This window comes from Lepisma saccharinum, chromosome 16, assembly GCF_977018435.1.
Source record: "Lepisma saccharinum chromosome 16, izLepSacc3.1, whole genome shotgun sequence".
In the NCBI taxonomy this organism is placed as follows: domain Eukaryota; kingdom Metazoa; phylum Arthropoda; class Insecta; order Zygentoma; family Lepismatidae; genus Lepisma; species Lepisma saccharinum.
The window spans coordinates 1,314,180-1,334,123 of NC_139244.1; the positions used below are offsets into that span (position 1 = coordinate 1,314,180).

The 19,944-nt window shown below is 39.3% G+C and overlaps 1 protein-coding gene across 1 annotated transcript; it reads right to left on the minus strand.

Moving 5' to 3' along the window:
- Positions 1–1,091: 1,091 nt before the first annotated feature.
- Positions 1,092–15,786, minus strand: NHP2 (NHP2 ribonucleoprotein). The gene is made up of 3 exons (XM_083137095.1): positions 15,352–15,786; positions 3,551–3,623; positions 1,092–1,452 (listed from the first exon to the last, which is right to left on the minus strand). The coding sequence occupies exons 1-3, from the start codon at positions 15,620–15,622 to the stop codon at positions 1,221–1,223; spliced, it is 576 nt and encodes a 191-aa protein (XP_082993221.1). The 5' UTR covers positions 15,623–15,786; the 3' UTR covers positions 1,092–1,220.
- Between the last annotated feature and the right edge of the window lie 4,158 nt (positions 15,787–19,944).

Genomic DNA, 19,944 nt, shown 5'->3' on the forward strand with positions numbered 1-19,944 from the left:
CTACAACTAAGAAAGCCATTTCTTGAACCTGAATCATACTGAGCATTATATATGAGATATAATTGTATTTCACTTTTCCCCATCAAAAACAAGGGTGTGCATTATACACATGTAAATACGGTAAAAAGCAATGTTGGCTGTAAATATTAATTCATAAGGATATTTAGAAGTTTCAGCATCCACTCCAAAAAATAATAATAATAATAATAATAATAAAATGTAATAGGTGTAAAATTGTAGAGAGTATTCCCCAAAGTGTAACAGAAAAAAGGCATTTTCAAACTGAACCTCTCCAAATTTTCAGATTTTTTTGCACATAGGCATACCTCAATGGATGCAATATAGATACCAAATTCAAGCATCGAAATACTCTAAGTTTTGGTATTACAGAGGGGCAAATTTAAGTTTTGGCCAGCACTTTGTCAACTTCAAAGGATCAGAACTCAGTTGCTATTGGAATTAGAGATGTGATTTGTGGCCCACGGGAAAACACTCGAAATGACCTTTAAAAATATATTTAACACACTTATATTTGAATGTGTAGTACTGCCAAGGTCAATGACCTTTAATATCTGAAAAAGTGATATTCTTAACTATTTGGAATTTTTCTTGTGCACGTAAGAATAAAGTTATGCAAAGTTTCATATTGGGATTGACGTGGGATCAAGAGATATAACATTCAAACACACTGATGTCTATGACCCTTTGATAGTTTCTTACATATTTTTCTCACCCAAAAGTGGTTTTTTGGAACACAATGAACCACTGATTAATATGTAAAATTTCCTGCACAAATTACTGATAGTGTTAAGTATTGAAAAATTCTCAACGGATGAGGCTCTCCTGTGCAGAAAACTTGGTGCAAATATCTCTTGCTGTTATAAGCGATCAAAATTTCAGTTGCAGGAATTTTGAAACATGCTGTACTTAAAACTTCTATTTGCTTATCATAGCCTAGAAAAGCTAGTCGAGTGGAACCGAGATGTTAATTTTTTTTTTCCAAATTTTACATTTTCCGGCATTTTATTTCCTTCTTGGTCCCCTAAAAACAAAGTGATGTTGCCGCTTCATTGCACTGTTCTGAAGTGAAGAAGAACATAGATAACCCTTGTTTCATTACATTAACAACTTTATTACACTGAATTGATGCACATAGTAAGAAAACAAAATCAGATTTCACCATCTTGAAATCTTGAATGAAACGTTTGCACCCACTCACTTCACAGGGGCAACGGAATGAGTTTTATTTCCTTCTTGCACTCATCGAACAAGTCCTCATAGTCTGCGTGCTTCCTCACCATCACCATCAGGCACCCTCGCCTCACGCCCATCGCGGTGCCAATGTCCTGTCTGGAAGGGGTGTAAATGTATGGCATGCTCTTGTCTTCACACACGGCAGGCAGGTGGCACATCATTTCAATAGGTGTTACATCTCCCGCGAACACAACAATCCTAAAAACATCAACATTGATGTAAGTTTTTACATGTAAACTTGATAATGATACAAGTAGTGTTTCATGCTTTCATCAATGTGATTAATCACAACCTATATTACTGGAGAATTCACGGGCTGCATCTCCATATTATTGAGTAATAACGTATTTGCTGGCATATAAGATGCACCGGTGTATAACTCCCAAATGGCGCAGTGGTAGCATAGTCACCTTGTAACCAAGGGGTCCCGAGTTTGATACCCGGTGGAGGCACATAGTGGTTTGGATCCAACTTTAAACTGTAGGTCCAGTCCGAATTTGCCTTACTGTGTATAAATTGGACTTCAAACGCCAACTCAATCAATCAAGCACCAGTGTATAAGACGCACCCCATTTTCCGTACACACTTTTGAGAAAAATAGCTTTATTACTGAATTTATCATTAATTTACAGTATTCAAATATAAAGTAACATGTAGGTCTATTTTCAACAATAACTTACATAATCTAACTAGGAAAAGAATACATTTTAATGTTCGTCACACATAGAAAGAAAGCAAGAAAGAAATTGGCTAACTCAGAACAGAGAGTATCGGCATATAAGACGCACCCTGTTTTTCAGGCATCTTTTTAAGGGAAACAAGTGCATCTTTTATGCTGGCAAATACGGTTCTTAATTTTCTGTAAGGTAAAAGTATCCGGTACCCCCGTGTGTGTGTACACATTCTATGAAGGTATATGGGGTGATGTCAAGGTATGGAGCTCCACATATTCTTGATCTCTATTATATTGATTGATTTTTTTGTTTTATGTCCACTTTATGCACAGTAAGGCTAATCGGGACTGGACCTACAGTTTAAAGTGGGATCCGAACCACTATGTGCCTCCACCAGGTATTGAACCTGTGACCTCTTGCTTACAAGGCAATGACGCTACCACTGTGCCATCGGAGAGGCCCTGATCTCAGTTACAGTTGGGCACTTTACCCATCAGGTGCCCATTCATACAAGGTTGGATGGGTCTCAAGAGCCACACAGAAAGGACTGGAAAGGACTTGGAATAATTCCTGGTCCAGATGAGGATTTGAACCCATGTGGTGGCCAAATGATCTCAAAATTGAGCTACTGTGTCTCATATTTCATTTCCTGCAGAACTAAAAAATGTCTGTAAAATGTGAGTGCCTGTGGAAAATGGTTGCTTTGTTTGTATTGTTTTGTTCGAGTTTGTGTTTTAAGTCCACTTTATGCACAGAAATACTAATTGAGATTGGACCTACAGTTTGAAGTTGGATCCGAACTGCTATGTGCCTCCACCGGGTATCGAACCCGAGACCCCTTGATTACAAGGCAACGACGCTACCACTGTGCCATCGGGGAGGTACCAGTTATTGTTGTGGATGTACATAACAATGAGAATGATATTACCATTACTACTCTTTATAAAAATCATAATTGTAGTAAAAAGGGGGAACCCCCAAAATATGCTCTCCTCTACCTCTGTAATTTTTTTTGAGATTACTCCGAATTTCATTGATTTATCCCTTTATTTTCTTTGTTTACAGTAATTAAATGTAGCAATGGCACAAACGTCGCAGTGTGAAGCACCAATTATAGTCAAATTTCATAATAACATTATTAATCCTAATATCTACCAAACACAACCCACAAAATTGCAACAACAAAAGTTCAAAACATGAACTTTTCCTAGAGGTCTTATTTAGTACACTAATTTTACCGTAACCACTGGTAATAGTTTGTCAAGAACAATTTTAAATTTCATGCTTGTCCTTCTCTTTGTTTGTTCAAAAAAATACTTTTAGTGCACCACTACGAAAGCTTTCAAGCAGAAAACTTTTCAGTATCATACATCTAGCGTCGCCCGTGCAAACTATCAGGTGCTCGAGTGAAATTCCCTTCATGCAGCCTTCTAATGGACACACATGTGAATACAATAAATAAAAAGATTATCTGATGCTTCTTCCCCCAAGTTAATTTGATCGCCAGAATATGAGTCATGCAAGTAATGAAAAATCCAATGTTTACCAGATGTGATGACATTGTGTCCAATCTCTACTTTATACAAATCACACCCCTAACTCACTACAAATAGAACACTTACCCAGTTTCTCCCTTGCGGATCCTTGCCTGGACATCTTTGAGACCATAGCGTAAGAATGTCTTCTGTTTTGAAGCTGGTACAAGACGAGAATAATATGAATTACAAATAATGTCTTAAGAACTATTAATGAATTTATATTCAAAATTAATAAACACTATATCTATTCAAAGTTCATGTAAAACACTCAGGTTACTACGATAAGAGTGAAGTTGGTTTTAGAGGGGAGAGAACCTGTAGCAGAAAAATAATGTATTCTTTTGTTGAGACATCCATGACACCATATAGTTAATGCAAATTACTTGTTAACAATAGGTTCCTGTTCAAATCCCAGAAATAGTTTAGATCAGTGTTTGAAATTAGTCGCCGCAATTGGTATGATTGCACAATATAGAGAATGTCTCCAATTTCGTTAATATTTCGTATACTAACTAAATTTGGCCCTCTGATCACGAATCTGTTGTTAAAATGCGGGGGTCACGTGTAGAAATTTTAACATTATGCATGGGTAGCCCCACGAATCATTCATGGATAGCCCCACAAACCATATCCGGTAAGGTTAGGTTAGGCAAGCTTAGTTAAAATTTTGTTCATAAAACAATGCGATACAGCTCTAAAAAAATCAACTTTTATCGCCTTTTTTCCCCGATTTCCACACGCGAGCCCCACATTTTAACAACAGATTCGTGATTAGAAGGCCAAATTTAGTTAGTATACCAAATATTAACCAAATTGAAGACATTCTCTATATTCCGTATTCGCTCCCCGCAATCTACAAATGTACTATACTATACTATAACTTTCAAACTTTAGACTGTGTAGGGGCATTCCAGAATTTTGTGTGTGACATTTTACATCTACGAGGGTCACTATTTATATTTTGAGCCTAACAATGAAAAAACAGGAATTTGGCATTGAAAACTGCTTTATTGATTTTCGAAGTATTCTCCTTTATGGTCAATACACTTTTGCATTCATTTGACCCATTTGTCAAAGCAGTTTTTCCAATCTTCTTGAGACACCTCCATAATATGGTTTTTGAATGCATCAACGGCATCTTCCGCCGACGAAAATCGTTGTCCACGCAATTTATTCTTGACATTCGGGAACAAGAAGAAGTCATTGGGTGCCAAATCAGGACTGTACGGCAGATGACCCATCAATTCTATTTTTTGACTGTTCATAAAGTCGGTTGTTAGACGAGATGTGTGACACCTGGCATTGTCTTGATGAAGAATGATCCGACAGCGTTTGTTTGTTTTCCGTATTTGACCGAAGAACTCTGGCAAACAAATTGTTGTGTACCATTCAGAGTTGACCGTTCTACGTTCCTCTAAAGGCACAGTTGCCACATGACCAGTTTTCCTGAAAAAAAAAGGCGACCATTTGTTTCGATGTGCTTCGAGAGCGAACAACTTTTGTTGGATTGGGTTCATCTTGAAACACCCATACAGTCGACTGCTGTTTACGTTCTGGCTCATATGCATATATCCATGATTCGTCACCTGTTACAATCTTATATACGTCTTTTGAAGCACCACAATTGTATTTATTGAGCATTTGTTTGCACCAATTGACGCGAGCGTCTTTTTGAGTTTTTGTCAAATTGTGTGGGATCCAACGAGAACATACCTTTCTCACAGCTAAATGATCATGTAATATTTTATATATGCTGGTGGAACTAATGCCTATGGTTGCCTCCATCTCACAGTATGTCACATGACGATCTTGCAGCATTAGGTTTTGCACAGCATCAATGTTTTCTTGAACAACAACTGATTTTGGACGACCTTCGCGAATCTTGTCGGTGAGCGAATGGCGGCCACGATTAAATTCGTTATACCAGCGTTTCACAGTGGCAAAGGATGGGGCTTCATCGCCAAATGTGGAAGTAAGTTGATCGATGCACTCTTGTCTTGATAATCCACGTCGAAAATCGTAAAAAATCATTGCATGAAAATGTTCACGAGTTAATTCCATTTTATTGTTGTCGCGCAATCTCCAAGGCAACATAAACAACACAAATGAAGCTATTGACAAAACATTTGAAGTAAGTTATGGTCAATAATGCCAGACGATTCCGTGCAAACGTCAAATCATGCCTAACTTCAATCAGTGTTGCCAAGGCTCAAAATATAAATAGTGACCCTCGTAATGTAAGATTCTAGACATGAGATTTGATTAAATTATCCATAATGAACTGATTTCATAGAATTATGAAATACTTTGTGGTGTCTGCTAACAAATGAAAAACAAAAATTTTAGTATGGTGAGACAGTCTGAATACATGAAAAGCATTTACAAAAATGTGTTGTGCATGTGATGCTTTAAAAATATAGAAAAGTTTGCTTTTGTTTGTGAGCATATAGACTACAGATGCTAGTATTTTTTTGTTAAGTCACAAATACAAATTGTATGCATTCACAAACATTTAAACCTAATATAATTTAAAAACAATAATATCTTTCAGATTGATTAATTTTGTTATTTACATGGAGTAGGGCCAGTTTTCATGGAATGCCGCTGTAATGATTAAAATATTTTAAACTGAATAAACTTAACAAGATACATGGGCGCCCAGAAGGGGGGACAAGGGGGGGGGGGGGGCATGGCCCCCCCTGGAAAACAAAAGTCAACAAAAAATTACATATTTCACACATATAATTTAATTTCAGCCGCAATAATGTGTGTTAATTATTGCACGAACATGATAAATTCAAATTTAAGCAATGTTTGTTGAGGGATGAACACTATTATTGGGGAAAATATGCCATGTTGCCCCCCCTGGAAAAAATACCTTCCTTGCCCCTCCCTGGAAAAAATCCTGCGGACGTCCATGACAAGATATATTAAAGTAGCAGTTGCACAACTCACCACCATTCCAACAAAATGAGGAAGAAACGCACTAGATTCACTTTCACTGTAGGAATTCTGAAATAATGTGCTGAGTTATTTAAATTGAATATTTTGTTTTAGAAAATGTTCTATTGCTTCAAGCACATTTATAACTGAACAATAGTGAAACCTTAGCAACATTCATGATAAAAATGTAAATAAATACAATACATTTAAAAATGTGATCCAGGCAGGCCTGGAGAGTGAATCATCAGACCTTCAAAATTTTTATGCAGTAAAAAATTAATATTTCTGTATGTTCATGTAAGAGCCAAGGCCTTTGACAAACTGTAGCCCCTTGAAAATTATGTTGAATTTTATTTTAAATCTACAGATTTTGATGTCTTACATAGCATAAAATTGGTTCCCGCATGCGGAAAACACAAACAACAGATGTATTTGATCCCAAAGCATGGCTTGTGTACTTTCGCCAGTGGCAGCTCATGGTTTGGAGTGTTGGTGGTTGCAGCGAATATATATATCCTTTCGCAGGATCCGCAAAATGCCACATGATACCTTCGAGGTGGTATAATTAATAATTATCATGCAAAATTTGAAGTTTCCATTTGTTCGGCAACAATATTGTGCAGAATTGTGTTTTTTGTGTTACGTAAGAAGTACCTTAATGTTCAGATTCAAATGTTGAATATTGTGAAGGAAAACTCTGATAAATTCATCTTCTTCTATGTAATTGGACTCACCCAATAATATTAATCAGTATTTTGAACAAGTACACTAAATATCGCAACTACGAGGGGCGTATCATAAAGAATTGCACTTTATTGTATTCGATACATACAGACATGGATACATTTAATCGGCTATATGCACTTTCTCAACATAGTCCCCCTGGAGCTGTAGACACTTATGCCAGCGGTGTGGAAGTTGTTCGAGACCATTTTGAAACCAGTTCTTTGGAGTTGTGTGCACCCATCGCTGGACAGCCTCATGGAGTTCCTCACAATTGTTGAAATGGTGACCACGCAGGGGCTTCTTCATGGCGCCAAACAAGTGAAAATCGGACGGTGCCAAATCGGGAGAGTATGCTGGATGTGGTAACACCTCGAAACCCAGTCGGTCAATAGCAGCTGTTGTTTCATGACTGGTGTGCGGCCGGGCATTGTCATGTTGGAGAAGCACACCTTTGTCCCATTTGCCTTGCCTCTTCTTTTGAATTGCATGACGCAACCGCGTCAGTGTTGCCACGTAGACTGCACTGTTAACGATGGTTCCCCTCGGTAGCCAATCAATGAGGATGATGCCATCACTATCCCAAAACACAGTGGCCATTTGTTTCCCAGCCGTGGGCGCTGTTTTGAATTTCTTGGGTGGGGGGCTACCCTTATGTTTCCACTACATGGATTGGGATTTGGTTTCCGGTTCGTGGTAATGCAGCCACACTTCATCACCTGTCACAAGCTTCCCCATGAAATCAGCTGGATTCTGGTTCCAAAAGCTCCCTGGAAATGTCTACGCGTTGTTGTTTGTGGCATGCGTTAAGACATTTCGGTACCCACCGAGCTGACACTTTACCCATTTTCAAGTCACTGTGCACAATGCGTTGCAGGGTTCGTCTGCTTAATCCCGTAATCCTCTCCAGTTCCGTAAACGTCACACGCCTGTTCTCCAGTATGACATTTTCCACATGCGCGATGTTTGCGTCTGTTTTCACACTCACATGTCGCCCTGGACTCTTTCCCTTCTCCGTCGACGTTTGACCGTTTTTCCAGCCAGTTACCCAATTATACACAGTTTTCCGTGACACTGCATACTCGCCACACACAGTCACTAACCGTCTATGGATACGTGCCGTTGTTTCCCCTTCCTTCCACAAAAACCAACTCGTCCATCGTTGACCACGTTCATCTTGTTCCATGTTGTCCACAACAGCACTCGTGACGTTGTGCTTCGACGGCTGCACAGGCCACAGACTACGCACTATCACATGGTGCTGCCACCTGGCGGTAGACAAGGTACCTATGCGCCCATCCTGCGCAGTCCGTGGAATTACACCATTTCATTTTGCATTAAAACAATAAAGTGTAATTCTTTATGATACGCCCCTCGTATAAGAATAGACAATTAGTCCCAGTGCCCACGCCACAACATCAGGGAAGATAACTAGCACTCCACTTATATACGGTAAGTTATATTTTAAACTGAATTTAGATTGGTGGTAAGGTTAGTAAATTAGGCTAAAATTCTCCCCAAAATAAAATATTTATCTTTACCTAACGTGAAGATTTTGTCTGTTGTTCTAAGACACAGGACAGTAAGACCTTGCCTACTGTTCGCATGCCATTGCTTTCAAACAACGTAAAAAACAATTAACATCCCAGAGTTTCCTGCCGGTTTGTCGTGAAGTCTTCTTCCCTGCCTGCGCCTGGTGGGTGACCTTGGTTTGTTGCACAGTCTCTGCAACGAGCAGTCGGCTTAGGCATGAGGATAGGAACAACGGCGTTGAACCTCACTCCAATAATCCTCGCTGTAGAGGTCAGGTGTTGCTTCGGCTCTGCAATGTTGACCTGTACGTTTACCCATAGACTGTGAAATCTCGCAGGTTGCTTCCTTCTTTTAACGGATCATAATGGAATTAGCTTTTTTGAAGCAATCAAGGGTAAAATTATTTGTTTAAAAGTTCAATATATTCGTAAGATTTTACAATACCGAACACAGCTGTAATTTCTATCCTACTTCTTATACTCACAAAATACGTAGTCCCGAAGAAGTATCTGAGGTTAACATGTGGGGGTGACGTGTTGATATTGTTATTTGACGTGCAGAAGTTGTATAATAAACTTTTCAATTACCGCAATCGTTCTCTGCATACGAGAATGGAAACCATGTTTTTGAAATCTTCCACTAAATAATGAGCAATCATGCATTGTCGGTTGCGATCACAGGCCACACACAAAATTCACGCATAGCCCCAAAAACCATTCACGATAAGGTTAGGTTAGCTTAGGTTAGGCAAACATAGTTAAAATTTGGGGTTGTAATTTAGTTTCTTAGGTATGGGAAACACAAATCTTCCGGTAAATAATGAGCAATCGTGCATTGTTGGTTGTGATCACGGACCCCTTTTTTTTTTTTCGAATTTCTACACGTGACCCCCAAATATTAACTGCAGATTCGTGATTAGAAGCCCAAAATCATTAAGTATGCGAAATATGAACGAAATCGGGGAATGGTCCGGTATTGTAAAATTGCTCCAACATATTTAATAGGAAAGCAATGAAAAAAAATAGTAACAAAAAGCATGAAATTTCATGGTAAAATATCCAATCATTGTGCAACACTGCAACAATATCAGTACCGCCCCTGACTTTCGCTGTGTTTTATTACTAAAAACAGACCTTTTGCACACTCAAATAGAGAAACAACATGCTGAAAATAACTCTCAGTCCCAAACCTAACCTAAGGACATAAAATTATGTGAAATGCCATGTTGGGTGATATATTCACTTGCGCCATTGAGCTCCACCATAAGGTAACATATGTACTTCACAATAACATATTTCCGCAAGCTATAAACAACTGAAAACATTCACAATCAACACAATTTTCATAAACCATGCAAAAATTTCACTTTCTCGAGGGGGTGCGGGGGTCAAGGGTGCAACTCTTCAACAAATTAGGAAAACATCAAATTTCTAAGTATAAACTTGGACATTATCTGGTGAAGATTTTGGTGAGTCACCCTACAATAAACAGCTTCCTTTTTTTTAAATAATTTACTCAGTAAGTTCTGTAATTTGCTATCCTAACTGAAACTGTGGTGATCCCAGTTCCTCTACATTCAACTATGCTACGCCCTTTGGGGGGTACGTACTTAAATCTTATTTATACCACGGCTACAGATATCTTAATCTCAGGGGATAGGTTCTTTATTCGAGAATTCCAAATAAGAAAGCGTTTTATAGACAAGAGGATATAGTTAAATGCGGATCTATATTCTCAAAACTATACACAATACAGAGAAAATATATACTAGTGAAGCTTGTATACACATATATGCTGATTCCAAATTTACGTCAGTTATATTCTTCTTATACATATATGAATAATTGAAAGGAAATCATCTTCTTCTTTCTTCTCGTAATTTCTAGGAAAAAGGCTTCTTCTTCTTTTCTTCCTTCTACTTTTGGAAAATACTTCTTCCTCTTTTCTTCTTCTTTCTTCTTACTATGTTTGGAAAATACTTCTTCTACTTTTTGGAAAAGACTTCTTCTTCTTTCTATGTTTGGAAAATACTTCTTTTCTTCTTTCTATTTTTTGGAAAAGTCTACTTCTTTTTATTTTTTGAAAAGGCTTCTTCTTTTCTTTGATTTGGGAAAAGGCTTCTTCTTTTCTTCCTTCTATTTTTAGGAAAAGGCTTCTTCTTCTTTTAATTTATTTCTTCCCTTTTAAATCGTGATCTTATTTATTACATATATGCGGTCGCTTTCCCCGTTTCTTTGGCAAACGATACAAGCTATACTTATAGAAAGAGTAGGATCGAGTAAACTGACAATAGCGCCACCTCCTATGTAACGACCAAAAGGGGAATAGCCCAGGATCGTTAACAGCAAGCACTGCCTGTGGCCCAGTGCGTCTAATAAGAAGTGCAACCGTAAGTGCTTCGGGGCATCTAATTTGACACAGCGCCACCGAGGGACGGACAAATACAAAAGCTGACGATGTTCTCTTCGTCAGAGGATCAAAAAGGAGAGATACATTTCTGAATTCATTTGCTCGCTTATTAACTTTCCTAATTGTTTCATATATGAGCATATTCTTATTTATCTTAATTCGCTATATACAACATTTCATTCACTCCTTCTATAATTTTTATACTCTTCCTTTATATATATTTTGCATTTACTATAATATATATCATGGCTCTTCTCAGCTCCTAGTTTCTACAATGAACTCTGTTCTTCTTTATATGGCGTGCTGCCATCTGTCATCGCTCTCGGGAAACATTTCTTCCTTGCATTTCTCATTGTCTTCCGAACTGGCACGTGACAACTAAGAATTCAAAATGTCACTCTACACACCTGGGTTAATTCAGCTTGTTGTTATAGCTTTGGGTAAAACATATACTAATGTACTTTATGCTCCACTAAAGAGTATTTCAGAAACAAAATGCCATACCATATTCATACCAAAATCACCATGTACGAGAGAGCTTGAATGCACAAATGTATGGTTAGAAAGCTACATATTGGGTAACAGTATGGTATAGGGAAAACAGATTTCACTCGTCCATTTCGTCATTTTTTACATTCATACTTACCTATTATGCAATGCGAAACATTGTTTAAGGTGGGATTTAGCTTTTTTCACGAAAATAGCTTCAATTTTCCACATATCGAGTAATCATTCTTCGTTCCTCTCACACACAATATGGCGGAGAAATCTTGACTAGGGTTGTCGATGATCAGTGGGTTTGCAGTGTTGCAACAGTCTTCAACGAAAAATACCTACTTTCATGTTACTCATTTTGTATTTTTTTCCGGGTTCGAAAACCCCACAAACCATGCACGGATAGCCCAACACACCATTCACGGATAGCCTCACAAACCATTCTAATAGCCCCTCGAACCATGCATGGATAGCCCCACAAACCAATCATAAATAGCCCAACGAACCATTCAATAGTAGCCCCACGAACCATTCAATAATAGCCCCACGAACCATGCACGTGTAACCCCACAAACCATTCTAATAGCTCCACGAACCATGCACGGATAGCCCCACAAACCATTCATAAATAGCCCCGCGAACCATGCACGCAAAGTTAGGTTAGGCAAACATAGTTAAAATTGTCATGTTCTGACAAAACAATGGTGAGTTTGGAAACACTGACCGGGGGGTTACGTCATTGAACACACGGAACATTTGGTTCACGTAGTCGAACATAATGGAGGCAAGAGCTTTTCTGCATCAGAGACACATTAATGTCGAAAAATACATGATTGGTAATATTTTCATATTCGCAAAACGTATTTCTTCAATTTTACAGGAGAAATTACTTACCGAATGCAGTTTCTTTATAATTGTGGAAGTTCGGGGAAGTGTTTTCTCGCATCGTTCATTGGGTGCAGGTAAATATGACACATGTTTTAAATCTTTTATTGGAACTTTGTCTAGAACTGGTTTATTGTGATGAAATCAAAGCTATACCAACACAATTCAGGTTATACTTCCATTTTTGTTGGCTTGTTATGATTATGTTCACCCAAAAGTCCAAAAACAATTAAAAACACTGTCTAATTTCTAACCTCACAAAAGGTAAAATATGAGACACCATGAAGGTAAGAATGAGACATGCTTATATCTCAATGGCCATGCACTGTGGAACAGTAGGAATGAAATAATGAGACAGAGCATGAAAATATGAATCACTTGGCATATATATTTTTTTTGTAACGTGAAAACTGACATCGTTATGGCTTCTAGAGTTAAAACTCCAAGAAATCCTTAGAAATGAGAAGGCCTGTAGGAACATAAGGAGACACAATGAATACTGTATAGGCCTATATGCTACACATTAAATAAAAAAATTAATGAAATAGGCAAAGTAACATAGCCTAGCCTACATTTTACAGTGTAAAGCAGTTATGTCTCACCATAAACATAGAAATAAAGGAAACTAAAATTGTGTAGCTATTACTGATAGGCCTAGTTCAGTACATAAACATATTAGGCTATGCCCAATGCTACTATTATTAAGAAAATATGAAATGTTAGACCTCCTCAGGAAGCTATCTTATTCATTAACACAAAATTTGAAAACATCAATTGTACAAAAAGTTTAGGCCTACAGGTCTTGCCATAAAATCAAAAACGAACATTCTATAATAAAGGTAAAGGTAAAGTGTTCCCCTGTGCATAGCACCACGCCATGAAGGCGTATAGGGGGTGTGGGGGTAACGCCCCACACTTTCTTGATCCGGTCGTGAGTGGGGGTGATGTGATCAGCATCACGCCCCTGACCGCCTTTACCCCCCAGGGTTTCCCCCAGGTACCCATGTTATTCGACGCTGGGTAGGCGCCGGGGCCGCTTTCACCGTTAGAAAAGTTCCCGGATTTGAACATTCTATACTGGTATTAACATTTCAATACAGCTCATGAATGCCTAAATAAACAAGGAAAATAGGTAATTGAAACATGGTACTACTAAGAAACAATATGGTAACTCAAGAAACTGAAATACACGCTGGAAATTAACAAAACTAGGCTACGTTTGAAACACATCAATTGGCTGTGAGAATCGATATTTCACTCTGTCCCCAAAAAAGCAGTTTTTGGAACCTCCAACTTGCCAATTATATCGGAAAGGCTTGCAACTGATATGTCATTCTCGTCTACAAGAAACGTGTCTTTTGTTCCTGAATGTCTCATTCCCATTATCTGGATATCGCTTTTATCAAGAACTTCTTGAACGATACACACGTACCGAAATTCAGTATATTTTCTTATATTACCTCTGAAGCGAACGAATATGTAGTCACCACGTTGAAGGTTTTCTGTGCTTTCCACTGGACTTGATAGTCAATTTTACTTTCTTTAAGTTAAGACATCTTTAACATCATTATAAATACATAAAAGGAAAAGAAGAAGATAGGCGAGGTAGATATCTGCTGTCTCATTTTTATCTTCACGTGTCTAATTTTGTCACCTAAATTGAAGTGATATAACTCATGTCACAAAGATACTTTTTTACGTTTTTTTTTCTTCATTGATGTTACTCTAAAGTTAAACCTTCAATGAGTTATGGTTTCCATTTTGCTCCTAAAGTAATAGATGGCTGGGTACATCGAAAGTTTTTTTGAAATAAAACAAGGAGTTTTAGTCAAGAATTTTTTCCCAGTAAATTACTTTTTTCAGAACACTGTAATATACATATAATGAAAGACAAGATCCTAGGCAACTTTTGATGATTTTTATTCAAAGTTTGAAACACTGCGTTAGTGCAATATTTCACTGTCTCATTTTTACCTTCATTTTCCCCTGTCTCATAATTACCTTCACCCACCCTAAATGTGTGACAGATGCACGAAAGCTCTTGCATCCATTTACTTCCAGGTGGATGTAGCCTGTGTGTGATGACGTAATCCCGGTCAATGTTTCCAAACACGTGTTTTTGTAACTAAAGAAGGTACGTTTCTGCAAATGGTTTGTGGGGCTGTGTGTCAATGGTTCGTGGGGATATGCGAGAAGTGTGGGGCTACGCATATTTTTTTTCGAAACCAATTTTTAACTATTGTAACCTATATGTGACCCTACCTAACCTAACCTTACCGGAAATGATTCGTGGGGCTATTTATGAATGGTTCGTGGGGCTATCCGTGAGGCTATCTGTGCATGGTTCGTGGGGTTTTCGAACCTGGAAAAAATACAAAATCAGTAACACGAAAGTAGGTATTTTTCGATGAAGAAGGTTGCAACACTGCATAACCACTGATCATGGACAACGCTAGTCAAGATTTCTCCGCCATATTGCGTGTAACGCAAGCGAAAACGAACAAACAAGAATTACTCGATATGTTGAAAGTTGAGATTATTTGCGTGAAAAAAGCGAAATGGCACCTTGAAGAATCCTTCGGAATGCAGAATACGTAAGTACCAATGTGAAAAAGAAGAAAATAAAGGAATTTCAGACGTTTGGTGGTTACTGAAATTTTACCAAAAATAAATAAATGGTAAAAAGTTGTTCGGGATACGAGGAATTTGACACTCGTCAAAGTTCAGGGCTTAATATCTCGTTCTTTTCCTCATCTTGAAATAAATTTTAGGCTTTGTAAAACATCGAAATCTGTAGAAAAAAAATTTCGAGGTTGTACGGTCTGTCACCCGCCCTCTTAAATAAATGTTGGTTAAACTATTGATATAATATTGACATCATGCCTGAAATGACTTACCTTTCTTAATCAATTTGTACAACTTCTTGGCCAACTTTCGAGGTGCCATAGGATTTGCAATTATGCTAACGAAATCCAGCTTCTCTTCGTATGTAAGTTCCCTCTCTTCATCTGCTGGCTCCTGTTTAATTAAACCTCGTTCTTGTTTAATCACACCTGGTTCTTCTTTAAGTTTAATTACACCCGGTTCTTCTTTGATTGACTTACGTTTCTTATGTTCAGGTGAGAACGATTCTTCCTCCTGATGTTCCCTTTTCTTATGCTTACCCATTCTATTCGCCTTGTGAAAAAACACTGCACTTTCTTGACAATAAAATAGTAAAATATAAAAGGCCTCACGTTAGCAGCAAAATTCAACACAACTTTCCTAAAATTAACCTGAGCACATGTGATGCTTGCTGCAGCAATATTTCCACCATGCCACGCGGTACAGTAAACAGCAACATAATGACCGTAGGTAATTTATTAATTGACATTACATACAGTGTGTGTTAGTTTTTACGTAATGTTATCACAATATACTTCTAGGATATATATTTCATTTGCAGTAAGGATATGGATCCTTTGGAAATAAAAAAATGAGAAACAAACAACTACAGGTGTACTGTACAGAGTGGGACAATTAGTAATATCCAGGCGTTGTTAGGTTAGGATCAGTGACGGGTCTCCTTTATCGCACAACGCAAGAGCAACCTTGCCTCCTGACGTCAACAAGTTGTTAGGTTAGGCTTATTAGGTTTAGTTCTCTTAGCATAAATAATACATTTGATGTGTATTTATGCTAAGGAAATCAAACCTAACAGACAACCTATCAACGTAGCCAAGCCACGCACCAGAACAGAAAGTTGGTCTCTCGTTCTGCAATAAAGGAAACGTCAGACGCCGCACTGTGCGTGACAGACGGGTCTTCCTCTTCGCACACCAGTTTTGCTACCTTGTGTTCTGGCGTCAGACGAGGAATGCCTACGAGGTTAGGTTAGGTTCCATTAGCATAAATGAAAAGTTATTATTTAGGCTAAGAGAACTAAACATAGCTAGCCTAACCTAACAACGTAGTCATTTAGCCTAAATTAAAAGGTAGTGTCTGCTGTCACGTTCTTTTTCTGCTTGAACCTCAAAAGCCGAACTGGGAATGTTTCAAAGTTCCCAACACTGTAATAATGTCGTATTCTACTTTCTACACCAGTGGCGTGCCCAAGAGGGTGTTGATAGACGAGGGGAGAGTCATATCCCCAATTTGGGCCAGTATTCCTAAAAAAAAGCAGGAAAAGGTGGCAAAATGAGGGTTCACAACTAAAAAAAGGTATACATACCCCCCTTTTCGAAAATCCTGGGCACGGTATTTACTGTTCTACACCTCCTCCTACTCCACCTCTTTTACAGTTCTTGCACAAACAAAAACTATCATTTTTAAGCCTGGTTTACATTGGTCGAGTAGACGGGAAAGTAGCTAGAGCGAGTAGAGTAAAGCGAGCTACTCTCCCCGTGTAAACAACTGGGGAGTAGGACAGTCGAGTGGCTGTCCACGGAGGACAGCGACTCGACCGAGTAAACGCTTTCTGAGGACAGTATAGAGTCTGTGTTGTGTTGTGTCTGTGAGTGTCCATGGAATTTGTGTCGATTATAAGGTGCGTGGCAAAATTATAAGAACGAATCAAAAAGTAAGTGTGACACGTTTACTAAGTTACAGGTACAGGCACACAGCACATTACAATGCTCACCTAATGTACAGAAAGATAAAGAGAAAACGTGTTGACAGAAGTCATGTTCAGGCAAGGAGAAGGTACAAAGAAACGAACTTTAAAAGTGACCATGTTTACTGTTGCAAAATGATAAGAACGGCATCCCAGACCTGCTTTAATAGCCAATACACGAACCATGGCAGTACACCATTTTGAAGACCCGATCACACATGCTGTCCACCAGCGTTTTCAATAGATTGGCATCAAGGGCATCCCATGCAGCAACGATAGCATTCCTCAGGTCATGAACGTTGTTGTACTGGGTTCCATTGGCGTACACTGAACGGCACAGAAGACCCTACAGGTTTTCCATGGGGTTAATGTCAGGGGAAATCGCAGGCCAATCAATGACATGCTCATTCCTGTCAAGAAATCAGAAGATAGTGGACTCAGCAGTGTATATAGTGGCGTTGTCTTCCTGAAAACGCCACTGATCGCCACCAATGCCATTGGAAAATGGCAATAGATTGTCCGTTAGGACGTTTTGGTATCCGAGCGCATTCATACGGCCTGTGGGAAAGGCGAGATTCGTTTTCCCATGATTAACCAAACCCACCCCACAACATTAGAGACTGTCCTCCTTGTTGTCTTTTGGAGAAGATCTTTTTCTCTTTGCGGAGATCATGCCAATAGTATCTCCAGCCATCGGGACCATCCAAATTGAATTTCTTTTCACCATTGAAAATTACCCGCCGCCATTCCTCCTTTCACGCCATGTGCATCTTGGCCCAGAACACGCGACGCTCCTTGTGTTGTGCTACGAGTCGTGGCTGTCGTTTGGCCTTGCGATATAGGAGACGATTGCTGCGTTTCACAGTCCGTGATAGCGTTGATCGATGCATATGAATATGAGGATCCCGAGCCAACTGTCCGAGGGATGTTTCACCAGCAGCCAGCTTCCTCAGGACGTCACGTTCCTGTCGGGGCGTCAATTTCCGCGGCCTTCCCGGCGCTTTCTTCATTCCATACCTGTTTCCAAGTTTTAGGAAATTGTTCACCACACAGGCGCTGCGACAAATTCGGCGTGCAATCTCATTCGAAGACACCCCCTCTTCTTTATATGCCAATATCTGGCCCTTTTCACGTTCCGACAATCCTGCTCGACGGCCCATTCTGCACCTTCATCAATGCTGTCGTACTCCTCACCAGGGCATGAATACCTCGCAATCTGCACGCTAGCTTCAACAGCACCCGCTGTAGCCACTGGCAACGACATCTACTGGGGTAAACGCACTCCGTTCTTATCATTTTGCAAGGCTCTTTTGACTTCGACCTTGCCTGTTGTTACACATACACGTCTCCCTGAACAGTACCACGTTTCTCATAACATGCTTTCCTCTCTCTGTCAGTTTGCATCACTTTCGTTTCCTGTTTCCTTTTCGTTCCCACGATATGTTCAAATTCCATACCGTTCTTATCATATTGCAACGCACCTTAGGTAGGAACAAACCTATGGAACAAACAAAATAAACTACGGATGTATGAAGTTAAAGAGATGAGGTAAAAAAGGTAAAGTTCTCCCCTGTGCTTAACACCACGCCATGAAGGCGTATAGGGGTGTGGGGGTAACGCCCCACACTTTCTTGATCCGGTCATGAGTGGGGGTGATGTTATCAGCATCACTGACCGCCTTTACCCCCCAGGGTCTTCCCCAGGTACCCATGTCATTCGACGCTGGGTGGGCGCCGGGACCGCTTCCAACGTTAGAAAAGTTCCAGGATTTGAACCGACCGGGGATCGAACCCGGGACCTTGAGCATGGTAGTCAGACGCGTTACCGACTGAGCCACCGCGGCCACAAAGAGATGAGACTTGATGTATTTGGCGTAGGAGAAATAAAATTAAAAATAGGAATTTACGTTCAACCAAGAATGATCGAAAATAGAAAAATGAAAGAAATTGTTGTTCTTTTTCATACATGTCCTTGTGCATTATTGTATTCATTAGGAGTGTGCGGGACAGAATTTTTGGGGTCGGAACGGGATCGGGACGGGAAATTTTTAAAATCCCGACATTCGGGACGGAAATGTTCAAAATTTCCCGAAGCTCTGGAAATCTCGAATTCTACACGTCATTTTCACTTCAAACGATTGTTTTTGCATTTTGCATTTGCATTACAAAAACTAACAATTTCCAATAAGTTCCAGACATTTACAATGCAGAAAACGTCGAGAATCAACGACTTTTTGAAATGACCATTCGGTATTTCCCGACTGCTCGGGATCCCGAAAAGTCGGAAATTCATTTCCCGAAGTCGGGATCGGGACGGGAATTTTTTTCCAGATCCTGATCCCGACTTTTCTGGATCCCGCACACCCCTAGTATCCATTTCTGGAGAAAAAAGTGTGTAAGCAGTTTCAATTTTTTTTAAATCGACAACGACGTCGATTGGTTCATTATGTGAAAAGAGCACCAAACAGCTGCAGCTACAGAGGCTCTGTCCGAAAGGTACAGTGAGATCCATGAGTATTACCGTGCAAATTGTCCATGACTATTTTCATTAATTTTTCTCTTACACCCTATGTGTTCTTTAGCGATGAATTTTTATGTATGCTGGTGCAGAAGTAGTCAACAGCTTGTTTTGAGTTTTATTTTAATTCTTGAAGCTCTTATTGGTTCAAATAAGGTGCACGAACATGGTGACGGATAATTTGCAGGGTAATACTCATGGATCCCACTGTACAAAGTGCAGACTTGAAGTATCGTCTTGGTGGAAGTGACGTCACCTAGTACAGTTTGAAAGCGCCAAGAACAGAAGGACGCAAGTACACAGCATGCAGTACAGATAATTGGTGACTAGGTCACGTTACGTGGTTTGCACACTCGTTGTTCATTTGTTTAAAATCACGGAG